The sequence below is a fragment of the Pygocentrus nattereri genome, chromosome 28, assembly GCF_015220715.1.
Source record: "Pygocentrus nattereri isolate fPygNat1 chromosome 28, fPygNat1.pri, whole genome shotgun sequence".
In the NCBI taxonomy this organism is placed as follows: Eukaryota; Metazoa; Chordata; class Actinopteri; order Characiformes; family Serrasalmidae; genus Pygocentrus; species Pygocentrus nattereri.
Genome location: NC_051238.1, coordinates 23,388,990 through 23,401,912, shown reverse-complemented (window position 1 = coordinate 23,401,912; position 12,923 = coordinate 23,388,990). Strand labels below are relative to the sequence as shown.

General features: G+C 40.8%; 1 protein-coding gene across 1 annotated transcript; it reads left to right on the top strand.

Annotated features, from left to right (window-relative positions):
* Positions 1-1,471: 1,471 nt before the first annotated feature.
* Positions 1,472-12,547, top strand: LOC108442014 (protein-lysine 6-oxidase). The gene is made up of 7 exons (XM_017721845.2): positions 1,472-2,173; positions 4,054-4,162; positions 4,839-4,970; positions 8,724-8,880; positions 9,650-9,745; positions 9,830-9,945; positions 11,906-12,547. Exons 1-7 carry the CDS (start codon positions 1,624-1,626, stop codon positions 11,910-11,912), a joined length of 1,167 nt encoding a protein of 388 aa, XP_017577334.2. The 5' UTR covers positions 1,472-1,623; the 3' UTR covers positions 11,913-12,547.
* The last annotated feature ends 376 nt before the right edge of the window (positions 12,548-12,923 follow it).

Here is a 12,923-nt window from a genome sequence, read left to right as displayed (position 1 = left end):
ATATCTTGCTGTGATAGGCTTATTTCCTAAGCAAACAGGTGGGGGCACTGGGTCCCTTCACCAGCATAGGTTAATATGTGAAGGTGATAGCAAGATTAATTATGTTTCAAAAATGAATCAGCCATAATCACTTACTAGGGCAATCACTTTTACAGTTAAATACATACACGTTTTAGTTTATCCTATACAGTGCTGTCTGGCTTTCTAATCGTTAGACACATAACTGAATGAGAACCATTTGTGGGAAATTAGACCTCTGCATTTAACCCAACAGTGCAGTGAAACTTCCACATACATGCACACTACTGAACACACACACTAGGGGGCAGTGAGCACACTTGCCTGGAGCAGTGGGCAGCCCTATCCATGGCACCTGGGGAGCAGTTGGGGGTTAGGTGTCTTGCTCACAGGTACTTCAGTCATGGACTGTCAGCCAAGGGGACTGCAGGGCTGGTTCCCTAACCACCAGCCCATGACTGCCCCGATGCATAGCATGCAGTCTATCAGCATCTATATGAAAGGCAACAACAACACAGTTTGCCTTTCAGTTTACTTTCAACAATAGATGTACTGAGGTAATATTTTATTGATGTGGAAGTGACGGACAGAATTAGGTTTGTACAAAGAAAAACAGCGTATCATTTTTTTTAATGTCATTCTAATTTAATAACACTATTGTTTTTTCCCTAGCAGTGTGCCATCACAACAAAACCTCTGGGGCTTCCCTGGCCACCCTATTCTAAGGTTCTAGCTATGCTCTGGTGGTAATTCATGTTGTTTAATCGTAAAAACATAAATAAAGTCATTCAAAGTGGTAGGATGTGAAATACTCCGATCCAGAGACAAAACAGTGCTGGCAATAGGAATCATGTCTAATGTCTCTAAAAGCTCCCTCACAGAAAGTTACTATATGAAGTAGCTCAATTATACTGCCTGATGTCCCAGACTTTGTTTTCTGATCATTTTGAGAACGTTTTGGCCTAAAAAATCATTTTGTGTGCGACATATTTTGTAAGGCAACATAGTCCCAAAAGAAAATGTGCCACTATTTCACCTTTCTCAGCAGAACAAGCAGGTTCCTTGGTCATTTTTCATAGTAATTAAAATGGCTACATCTGTGTTGTAGACATTGTGACCCCCGGTTGCTATTCCTCTATTCCTCTATTCCTCTATAATGAACCATTTCACAACAAAATGCCTGTCATGCATGCTGGACCCCATTAACAGCGCTGAATGGACACGGACAGTGGTCAGTCTGCAGAGCTGTTGCGCTCAGTGATCCTACAGTCAGAAAGGCTGGTGAGGTGTCGCCTCTGAAAGCTGCGGAGTGCGCATCCTCACGCGCCATTCTCAATCGTCCTCCTCTGAAACGGCTCCAGAAACTTTATAACACCCCCCCCTTTCTCCTCCACACTCCCCCCTGCAAAAGCACACATCTCTCAGCACAAACGCTACACTGACCGGATTAGGACTCTCCTTAAACGTGCGGCTCTAAATCTTCCCAATGCAACTTCTACACGGCTGCGGTCTTTTTGGAGCTTGGCGCGTGCTTTCTTGTCATTTAAGCATCCCTAAGCACCTCCGTTTGTAAGGTAAATAAGGAAAGTGCTCGCATTTTTAAGAATGAGGGATTTTTTGGCCGGCGGCGCGCTGCTCTTGTTCTTCTCCTCTCTGGGCTGCGTTCTGAGAGCTGTGCGCTCTGAGCCGAGCGCCCTGCGCCCCGGGATGCGCTGGAGGAACCACGGGCGCGTTTACAGCCTGCTCAGTCCGGGGGCGCAGTACGTTCCAGCGGGCCGCCGGAGGGACGGTGGGTCTCGTGGACCAGTGGTGGTCGTCAGTGACCGCAACGAGACCGCGTGGGTGCGTCCTGGCGCTCAGCAAGAGGACTCTCCGCGCGCAGACGAAGGCGCACCTGCTCCCGTCTCGAGGCAGCCCGAGCCACGTCCAGCGCGGGGTCCTACTGACCAAACGTCCGCCTCTGGCGGGGAAGCGCAGGGCAGCCACGCTCCAGAGGGCGCGATGGTGGCGGATGATCCGTACGACCCTTACAAGTCCTTGCGCAATAGTCTGTACTACAACCCGTACTACGGCTACAACGGCTACAGCTATTACTACACGCCGAGGTACAGGAGCAGACAGAGACCTAACGGCTACTCCACGCGCATACAGCACGGTAAGACAGCACCGGGCTTTGGGCTCGTGCGTAAAAGAGCAATGCCAACAGCAGAGATACGTGTCTATCTGGAACGGACATCAGGACCCCGTGCACTCTTTGAAAGAATGGTTTCCACAAAGGTTCGTTAGCAAAGACAGTGGTTCTGTATAGAACCATGAGCGCTTAAAGAACCATCTGCATGCTTCAGTAGTTCTTTGCATGTGAAATGGTTTTTCAGACTGAGAATGCCTTGAAACTGGTTCTGAGCACTGTCCAAAATAAAGATACCATGCAGGTACATTTTTCGTTCATCAAGGTACAAACAATGCAAATGTACCTTCAAAGGTACAACAGTGGCTTTAAGGTCCAGTCGTGTACCTTAAATAAGTTTTTCCCAGGTGAAAAAGTACATATTTGTACCTTCTCATAACCTAAAGTCTCAAATGAGAGCAGAAGAATAAAAGGCCTGGAGGAAGACGGGGTGTGTGGAGTCAATACATCTCAGAAAGTATCATTTAAATGGATTTTGGCACAATTATGCTCTCTGATCAAAGGTGCTCAGGTGCAACCTTGCAGAGCGAGGAGTAGCTCTTTTACTGAGAGTGTGTAGCACCAAAAAGGCTTCTGTTACGGCTGTGCTGCACAGAACCATTTCCATATAAAGTTCCATACAAAACCATGTACAATGCGTTCTCCATCAGTCTGAAGAACCATTTCACCACACCATGAAGAACCATGAAAGCATGCCAATGGTTCTTTGAGTGTTTGTGGTTATATTTAGAAAAAGTGGCTTTACTAAAGATTTTTTAAAGAAATGAAGTCCACCCTGGGCAATCATGCTGAGCCCGTAAAGGGACTTTCCAACGTAAGACCAAGTTCACATAAGTCAAAACATTTAAGGAAACCCATCGCCCTTAAAAGTTAAGCCAACCACTGGAGAGCAAACCAGCAATTTAATGTTCAATGTTAAAATAACTTACATTTTTTGTGTTAGATACGTTTGTGCACATCATAAATTCTTATTATTCTAGTTAAACTTGCTGAGTTAGTCAAAGCTAAAATTTTAAGCTGATTATGTATTTCAATAGTTTACATCACTATTTCAGATTAGCTCATTTTGACCATTTTGCCCAACACTGATGGGTCAGTCCTTAATGTGAATGTGGTCACAGTAATATCTCGTTAGCACAGACCCACACTCAGCAACAGCAGGTTAACCAGTTAACTGAAACACATACAGTAATCAGACGCCTAAGGGAAGGTAGCTTGGGTGGCGTGAAAACAGGCTGATGGAAAGAAACACCCAACATGCAAATAGATGGAGCCGAGAGCCAATGGGAAAGAAGTACGTTTCACCTATTGTGTCAATGAAACCAACATGTCACTGTGTTTCATTTAAACTAAACGTCTCCCTTAGATTCACTCACTTACACACATTGTTGGATTAGATTTGTGAGACAGAAATAATTAAAAGCAACAGCAGAGCAGTTTCACTTTTTGAATGCGGTCGTTTTAAAGCTGCCAATGGCAACAGCCTAAATGACATCAGCTCAAAAATACCATTTGAATGTACAAAATCATCAAAAACATGATCTTAAAATAGTACATATTTTCACAATCCATATGTATTTGGGTTAAAACAAAATGTGGAATTAAAAAGCATCTAAATAGTGTAACTACAATGAAGTGCAGCAACAGTAACGTGATTCAAATAACTAGCCGAGCCCAGTATCGGCTGTTGATGAGATGACCCGCATTTGAAACGAACTTTTTAGCCTGGCTGGTTGGAAAGCATGAAAAACTATTGACATTTACATTCACGACCATAAGCAATGGTAAAAACAAGGCAGCAGATCATGTGCAGCACTTATATATAAGGCCACTCTGCAACCCTACAGGTCTGCCAGATCTGGTGCCAGATCCCTATTACGTGCAAATGTCCACGTATGTACAGAGGGTGCCAATGTACAACCTGAGGTGTGCAGCTGAGGAGAACTGCTTGGCAAGGTTAGTGTTGAATTAAACCATCATATACTGACCAAATGTAACTTTACTGTATATTAGTGTGCATTGATTTCATATTTTGGGATGCACCTGATGTACCTGTATGTCCATGAAAGACAATATCCATAAGAAGGCAAATGAAAGGATGAGGAATACTAAACAAAGAATCAAAAAGGTACGAAGATAAAATGTGGCCATCATTTCTACATCCATATATTCCTACTGTGTTCTGTGCTTAGGAATGAGTAGTAGTTAAATACAGTGTAGTTAAGTAATTAAGCAATTACATGATAAGTGATGTTCTAATGCATTTCTACTTCTCACATTGTTCCTGTACTGATTTTGGGGGTGCTCACACCTTCTACTCATGAGCTTTAGTGTTTACATTTAGGAAAAAGGGAAAAGGGAAAAGACAAAAATGGGGCCTGACAGTCTTCCTTTGCTGATGCTGGAAGTATTAAGATGTTCTACTCAAGCTGTTTTTGGTAGCTAACTCTACATAAGTTATTAATTAACTAAAGTAAGAATACTTTTAGTTGTGTATAGTTTTGAGCTACTCTGCCTACCTTTATGTGATGGCATTCTTGTCTTCTCTCTGATAGACATTTCTCATTATGGCACTGCCTTTTTAAATTCAGCTGTTCAGATCTTTACAAAAGGTCACTTTATATGCCAACAGCTCATCTGCCCATGCGAGGGACTATGACACCCGGGTGCTGCTGAGGTTTCCGCAGCGTGTGAAGAATCAGGGAACTTCTGACTTTCTCCCCAGCAGACCACGGCACGCCTGGGAATGGCATAGTTGTCACCAGTGAGTAATTATAGCTTCCTAATTACAGCTTAGCTGGTGCATAGCCATCACCTTTGATGCAGTGGGAATCATTTCACTATTGTAATGAGTGGGACTAAGCAGAATAGTGCAGTAGGGTTTTATTAGCGGTGAATCGAGAACCGCAAACCAAGTCAGAAGCACGTGCTATAATAGACGCACAGGGGTACATGTAATAATCCTTAATCATAAACCAAAACCAAAAACAACAGGCAGGTTTCAAAAACAAACATAAACACCATGGAAAACAAAGAAGTGACTCAGACCTGCATGGAAAAGTGACAAGACTTGGCAAAGAGCAAAGTAAACAATGGGATTTATATATATAAATCAAATAAAATTATATTTTTCAGTAAAACACAAAAAGTTTAGGTAATTGCAGCAAATATGTTTTCAGTAGTGACAATTTGTAAGGTTACGCACTGATTTTCAGACTTTGTCTGAAAGCGGACGCATATGTCATAGGCGGACGCATATGTGGAGATAAGCGACGTTTATTAAGGGCAAATCCAGGGTCATAGTCGAGACAGTCCAGGGTCAGAGATTTCCAACACGGATTGATCAGGGGACAGACATGACAGACACCAGAATCCAAGAAGCAGAACAGTACAAAAACTAGTACAAACACAACCAACACAGCGGATAACACCAACACACATCAAACAAATCAAACAAAGACCAGCACTAGACTAATGAAAACACAGGGCTTAAATACAAGAGGGTTCACAAGACACAGGTGGAAACACAGGTGAGAATAATCAGGGGAGCTGTCACCAAAACAAGGGGCCGGACTAGGAAACCAAAACAAATGCACATGGAAGATCAAAACACAACATGAACACATGGACAGGACTGGGAGGGGCCAATCGTGACACTTTGCGACACATTTATTTGAAAACAGTGGGATCTAATTGCTCACCATGTGGCCATGACGGAAAGGGATGCAGTCTCACTTACTGCTCTAAAATGCAGGGGTGTGGCCAAACTAAGGCTCCACCTTCTGACTAAAAGTCTTTGTGCTTCAGTAGTGACAAGAAAATGTGGAAAAGTAAGTGTTTTCATCTAAATATTAAATTCATGATAAATCCAATTCAACTTCGATTTTCAATTTTTAAAAAAGGACATAAAAAGCCACCTCAGAATAGAAAGTACCCCATAAATGGAAGGATTTCCTGTGTTTTTAGCTTATTATTATCTTAATTAATGTCTTGTTACTGTCTAAGTTCTGAATATCTAAATGTTTTGTTTTATTTATTGTATTTTTTTTATCCCTTATTTATTTATCTTGCTGTGGGATCAAATGTGGTTTAATCAATTTGGTGAAATGGAATGCTAGCCTTCCATACTAAACCGAAATGATAAATTACCACATGGTGCCTTTCACGATTGAATCGTGCCTTGGTTAGCAATCTAAAGTCAGCCATAACATAACATTCCCAGTTACTGTTATTGTAGTCATTAGCTGTCTATCACAAATAGCCCAACACAAATAACATCATGGAGAAATATAGTTATGGCCTATAGTGGCTCCTCCTCTTCCACTGCATGGCCTTAATAAAGACCTGGATGCACTTTGAGAGAGCTGAGAGACATTTTGTGAATTTATTTACAAAAAGATTTGGGTGACCATTGACTTGTAGTGTTTGTTAGCATTATCCTTGTAGCTCCTGCACTGAAGTAAAGTTTGGGCAAACGTCTTGGCTGATTAACTACATCTGGGGTGAGTTTGTCAAGCCGTTTACATTTGTAAGATGCACTTATCCAGAGAGACGTCCAATTTGTTCCTTTTTTTACACAGGTAGGTGAAGGCAGTGTGTGGAGTCTTGCCCAAGGACTCTTATTGGTATAATGTAGGGTGCTTGCCCAGGCAGGGATTAAACCCCATGCACTACACCAAGCACCATTTCATTCACCCTGTAAAATCACAGGCTCATTACATACTAAGGCTTATTATTCAGTAATTACACACAGTTCAGAAGGTTACAGAAGTGTGTAATAAAACTTTAGGCCCGCCGGTGCACTCTCTCCTTTTAATGTGTTAAAAATTTGAGAGACAGCTCTAGCAGATGTGTTTAAAGCAGATCTTATATGTCTTCCACAATATGCATGACCAATCGCATTTCACCCATTAGGGACGCTGCAGCCTTACCTCTTAGCACATACAAATATAAAGAAGAAAATATGACCTGATTTAAAACTATCACAATTTTTCTTCTAAATACTTTTGATTGATATTTGTCTGTTAAACAAACTGAAAGTTTAAAACCAATGAATGCCATTTTACAAATCTTATTTACAGCAGCTAGAAGCTGTCAGAACGACTCGACACCATTGGGCACTACCTTTTCAAGACTAGAACTGTAATAGTCTGTAGTTTACAGTGGTTAATGTAATTATAGCTATAGGATAATTACAATGATTCTGTAAAAATGATATGATGCAGCTGTGAAGTCTAAAGATGCAAGGGGGTAAGAAAGCTCCTCAAATGATGCATAATTACAGTCCTATTACCACCACCACAGCCTGACTGCTGAATTATTCTATTTGTCTTTTTAAAAGGAAGCTGAGAAAGGTTCTGCTGAAAATCTGCACCTTTGAAAATCCTTTCAAGCACTTTCCTTTCATGCAGTCACCTATAGCTGCTTTGATTTCTAACAAAACAAAACAACGCTTTTAGGATTAATACAAGCATTTGTTATGTCTCACAGGGAATTGGAAAAAATAACACAGACAGCAAATTAACAAAAAAAAACACATGCAAGTTTTAAATGAAAGATCCAGCCACCCGCTCAGATCCAGATCCTGTCTTTGTGGCACCAATTAGGAGCAGAAGTAGCAAAACTGGTCACAGATTTTTGTAGAAAATTAACAACTTCCACTGACATCAGAGATCTGCCTTGAACGCATCTGCTGGTGAATCTAGAGCTGCGTCTCAAAGGCTCTGTTCACACTGGGCATCAGCATGCATCCTGGGCACAGATGGAGATGCCAGGTGTGAATGACTACACATCTTGCTGTCCACCCATGATCAGATGACTCAAGATGGATGTTAAAACCAAGTGTGAACAGAATCAAACTGCTAATGAAATGGTTCAGCCCAAATAAAAAATCTAATGGACACAATTGTCAACTTACCCCAGATGTAGTCAATCAGCCAAGACATGTTTGCCCAAACTTTCCTAACAAACACTAGAAGTCAATAGTCACCCAAATCTTTTTTGCAAATAAATTCACAAAATGTCTCTCAACTCTCTCAAAGTGCATCCAGGTCTTCATTAATGTAGCTCAAACCTGTAGGTTAGGACTCAGTATGACTCAGTATGCAGCCGTTGGTTTGCCAAAGCAAAACCTAGACATCAAACATGTCCCGGCTGCTTGGCTACATCTGGGGTGAGTAGAAAAATGCATAAATTTGGTCTTTTGCTGAAACATTCCTTCTATGCCCAAATGACGTTCATGAATCATTGACAAATGATTCACAATTGAAATCGAAATCTAATATATTCTTGTTTCACAGACTTCGGACCTACATTCTGTGGTGTTCACTGAACTCTTCAGTGTCATCACCTTGCATTTGCAGGGTTGCAAGTGTATAAAAGCTTTAATGAGAGGGGAATTCAGCTCGACACAAGCTGTATAGAGGTCCTATTTTAACATGGAATCGAATGGTTATTACTGCCTCTACATACTTTTGAGAAGGTCAGCCTTTCTTGTGTTTCTTGTGTTTCTACCCAGACACTTCCACAGCATGGATGAGTTCTGCCACTATGATCTGCTGGATGCAACCACCCAGCAAAGGGTGGCAGAAGGCCACAAAGCTAGCTTCTGCCTGGAGGACACGTCCTGTGACCCAGGATACTATAGGCGCTACGCCTGCACTTCTCACACTCAGGTATGTCATTTTCCCTATATTCCCTTTGATACACTGGAATAGCAGCTCTTATGGATGCTTCAACTTGGCAAGTTTCTACATAACACATATTTAAAATGAAGACCCTCCTTCAATATGAAAAAGAAGGTCCCATCTCACCAGCCACTTTATTAGGTACCTGTTCAATTACTTGTTAATACAAATAGCTAATCAGCCAATCACACGGCTGCGACTCAAGGCATTTAGGCATGTAGAGGTGGTCAAGACAACTTGCTGAAGTGCAGACCGAGCATCAGAACGGGGAAGAAAGGGGATTTAGGTGTCTTTGAACGTGGCCTGGATGTTGGTGCCAGACGGTCTGGTCTGAGTATTTCAGAAACTGCTGATCTACTGGGATTTTCACACACAACCATCTCTAAGGTTTACAGAGAACGGTCCGAAAAAGAGGAAATATCCAGTGAGCGGTCAGTTGTGTGGACGAAAATGCCTTGTTGATGTGAGAGGTCAGAGGAGAACGGGCAGACTGGTTCCAGATGATAGAAAGACAACAGTAACTCAAATAACCAACCAAAATCTCTGAGGAACGTTTCCAACACCTTGTTGAAAGTGTGCCATGAAGAATTAAGGCAGTTCTGAAGGCAAAAGAGGGTCCAACCTTTTACTAGCAAGGTGTACCTATTAAAGTGGCCGGTGAGTGTATGTGGCCATCAGTGCCTTTTAGTTTCCAAACACCAGATTCAGTGCCGTTTCTGCTAGCCTTTCAGACTGTCTGATTTTCTCAATGTAATAGGGACTGAGCCCAGGATGTTACGACACCTACAATGCAGACATTGACTGCCAGTGGATTGATATTACTGACGTCAAACCTGGAAAGTACATCCTCAAGGTTAGATTTCACACTTAAATACAAAGTAATGTGTGCATCCGTGTTTGCTCGAGGCTGATGTATTCTTTTGTGACTGCATTCCAGATAACTGTGAATCCAGGCTTCCAGGTCCCAGAGTCAGACTTCAATAATAACATTGTTCGCTGTGACATTGAATATACAGGCAATTGGGCCCAAGCATCAGGATGCACTATGTCTTCGTAAGTGAATATTGGACAACACACGTTTTACCTTTCAAAGAATTAGGTAGGAGGAGGAGTACTCCAAGATTTTTCAAGTAATCTTATCTGCCAAATCTGTACCACATGGCCAATTACTACAGCAATAATTTTGACAAGTTTCTCTATACTTTATAATAAAAGCCACCAGGTCAGAGGTCAGCAACATGCGGCTCTTTTACTGCCCTCTTGCGGCCCCACATCAAAATGAGATGTTTAGGTAAAAATAACATAATCTTCCTTTTCAGTAAAATAAAGCTCTGCTGATCATTCTTACATAGTTTTTAACAATAAATGATCTTAAACATTGGAGTTAACACGTAACTGTTAATTCACCCCTTAAACCTGACAGTTGGTGCGCAGACTGGTACCCAGTCTGATAGCAACGCAGACAACAATCTTGCCTAGCTAGCAAAGAGAAAGATTTAAGACGAACATCAATCATTTTGAGACGATCTGACTTATTTGCACTTTTTAAGCACTCAGCTGGTTTCCCGATATGTTTAATCTGCAACGAGAAAGTGTAAAACACAAGTCACAAAGCTGAAGTCAGCTTTTCATTCGATGTTTCCTGTTCCACCTTAAATGGTGCGGCAGTTTCATTCTGGCTCCTCAGGCACCACTTTCCTGTTAAGGTGTAGCAGGAAAATTTGAACAAGAAGCTATAAAAAGTCAAATGTTGAGAGACATTTTACAGGAAGCTATTCTACTTTGTCTGAAAAGTTACCTGCCAGAGATGCGAGAAAAGCAGGCTACATATTTTGTAGGCTAATATATTTTTAGCATAAACTACCACATTAGCAGGCACTGAGACATATTTACAGCCAAGATGGTAAAATGGACATAAAATTGTTGTGGCTCCCAGGTGGTTTGATTTTTGTTGAAAGGACAAAGTGTCTCTTCTTCTACATGCATTTCAGTCTAGAACTGCTACATCTAGCAATGTGGGTGTCTTATGAAGTTGTATTCAACTTCAAATGCTGGAGCCACACAAATTACTACAGGTTTTTTCCCTCTGGAAGACTAGTCTCATCTTTGAAAGAAAGGATTGAGCAGATTTACAGCTTAATTTACAAATACCTTTGGCAAAATAACTGGGTGTTCTACAAAGGTATGTATTTCGAATAAACGTTTACTGATGGAAATGCCTAGTGGCTTCTGTTTCTTGTCAACAGGTTTTTGTTGTATTCTAAGTGCAGGGAAACACCCCAAATTATAGTATAATGTGGTAATCAACCTTATGTTTATGTATGATTACATGGAAAAATGCTAGATTACTCCTTTAAAGCTCTAAATCAGTGGTCGCCCACCCTGGTCCTGAGCATCGACCTTCCTCTGCAGATCGATGATCGAACCACAGTCTGCCACACCTGCTCCAGATAGTATAGATGTTAGATGCAGGTTGGAACTAAACTCTGCAGGAAAGTAGATCTCCAGGAAGGCTAAATGGAATACCACAAATTTCCTGTGAAAAAAGAGGAAACAAAAATTATTTAAAATAAACAAGGCACTGTAATGCCCTCTAGTGTATTCCACTGGAAATGCATGGCACTTAAAAGATTCTTAAAATGTGCTTTGAACTGAGCAGACTGTGTTCAGTACTTATTCCAAGCGTGGACAATATGATGATATTTTATTGTTATTATGATCATTTATATTACAGCATGCTTTTCTATACATATGTCCCGCTACAAAGAGTGCATAATGAGTTTGTAATGTGATAAACTGAACAAAAATCATTACATAGTTGTACTTTTGATAATGATAATGATAATTTTTGTCTCTTCCAACATAGAAAACCCCAGAAAAACTGAATATTGTGATGAATCATGAAAATATCTTTAAGTACTGTGGTATAATGTTTTTTGATATATCACCCACCCCTAATTTATCCTTTTACAGACTTTTTACAACAATTTCTATTACCTACTCTTTTCTTCAGATACTGATGGTGGAGTTTTGTCACCACATACAAAACATTCAACTGTCTGGCCATCGCTGGCACAGGAAAGGACCCCTTAAAGGAAAGCCAGCGGGTGAAATGCTGCCTACATCAGCATCAGCCATTTACCACATCAACCATTTTTAGCCTGTCCAAACCTCATTTTTACATCCAAAATGTGCTTAAAAGCAATGAAACATGTTAATTTAAAGTTTGAAGCAGAACTTTTACAATGCTACCAAGACCATACAATGATTGCAACAGTTCTAATAGCACTTTCATTGCTTTGGCTGCATGAAAACAGCTGAGAAACTAATATTCAGTTTTCATAGATGTTATTTAATGCCCTCTTGTTATAGGTTAAATGAAAAAAATAATAAAAAAGGTAAGCTTGTTAGTATTAGTGTGCTATTTGTTGCTATAAATTGCTTCTCCACTCAGAATTTGAGCATTTTCTGTTTTACAATAAGATCATATTTGAAAGCTCAAGAGTAATTCTGGCTATATGTTATCCATAGACAGTATAAGTAAGTGCCACATTGAAACAGTGAAAGTACATTCAGATATTCTACATCAGTGTTGTTTTCTTCCTTTTTAATGTACATTAACTGTCATATATGCAAAGATTTTGTATTTCTAACATTAAATGGTGCTATTCACGTTATGACTCACTGTCATACTTGGAAGAATAAATATTACTTGAATAAAGGCTTTCAGATGAGATCTCCCTGTTTCCTCCCTTCAAATCCTTCACAGCTGCATTATTTAACAGCTTGTCGGTGCTAAAACTATCATGACTGAGCAGTCAACTGTTACTTTTGGTCACCTAAAAAAGAAGGATGGTGTGCTTCTTCTTCTTCTTCTTCTTTTGGCTGCTCCCTTTAGGGGTCGCCACAGCGGATCATCTGCCTCCATCTTGCCCTATCCACTGCCTCCTCTACTTTTACACCAACCATCTCCATGTCCACCTTCACTACATCCATAAACCTTCTCTGAGGTCTACCTCTTCTCCTTCTAC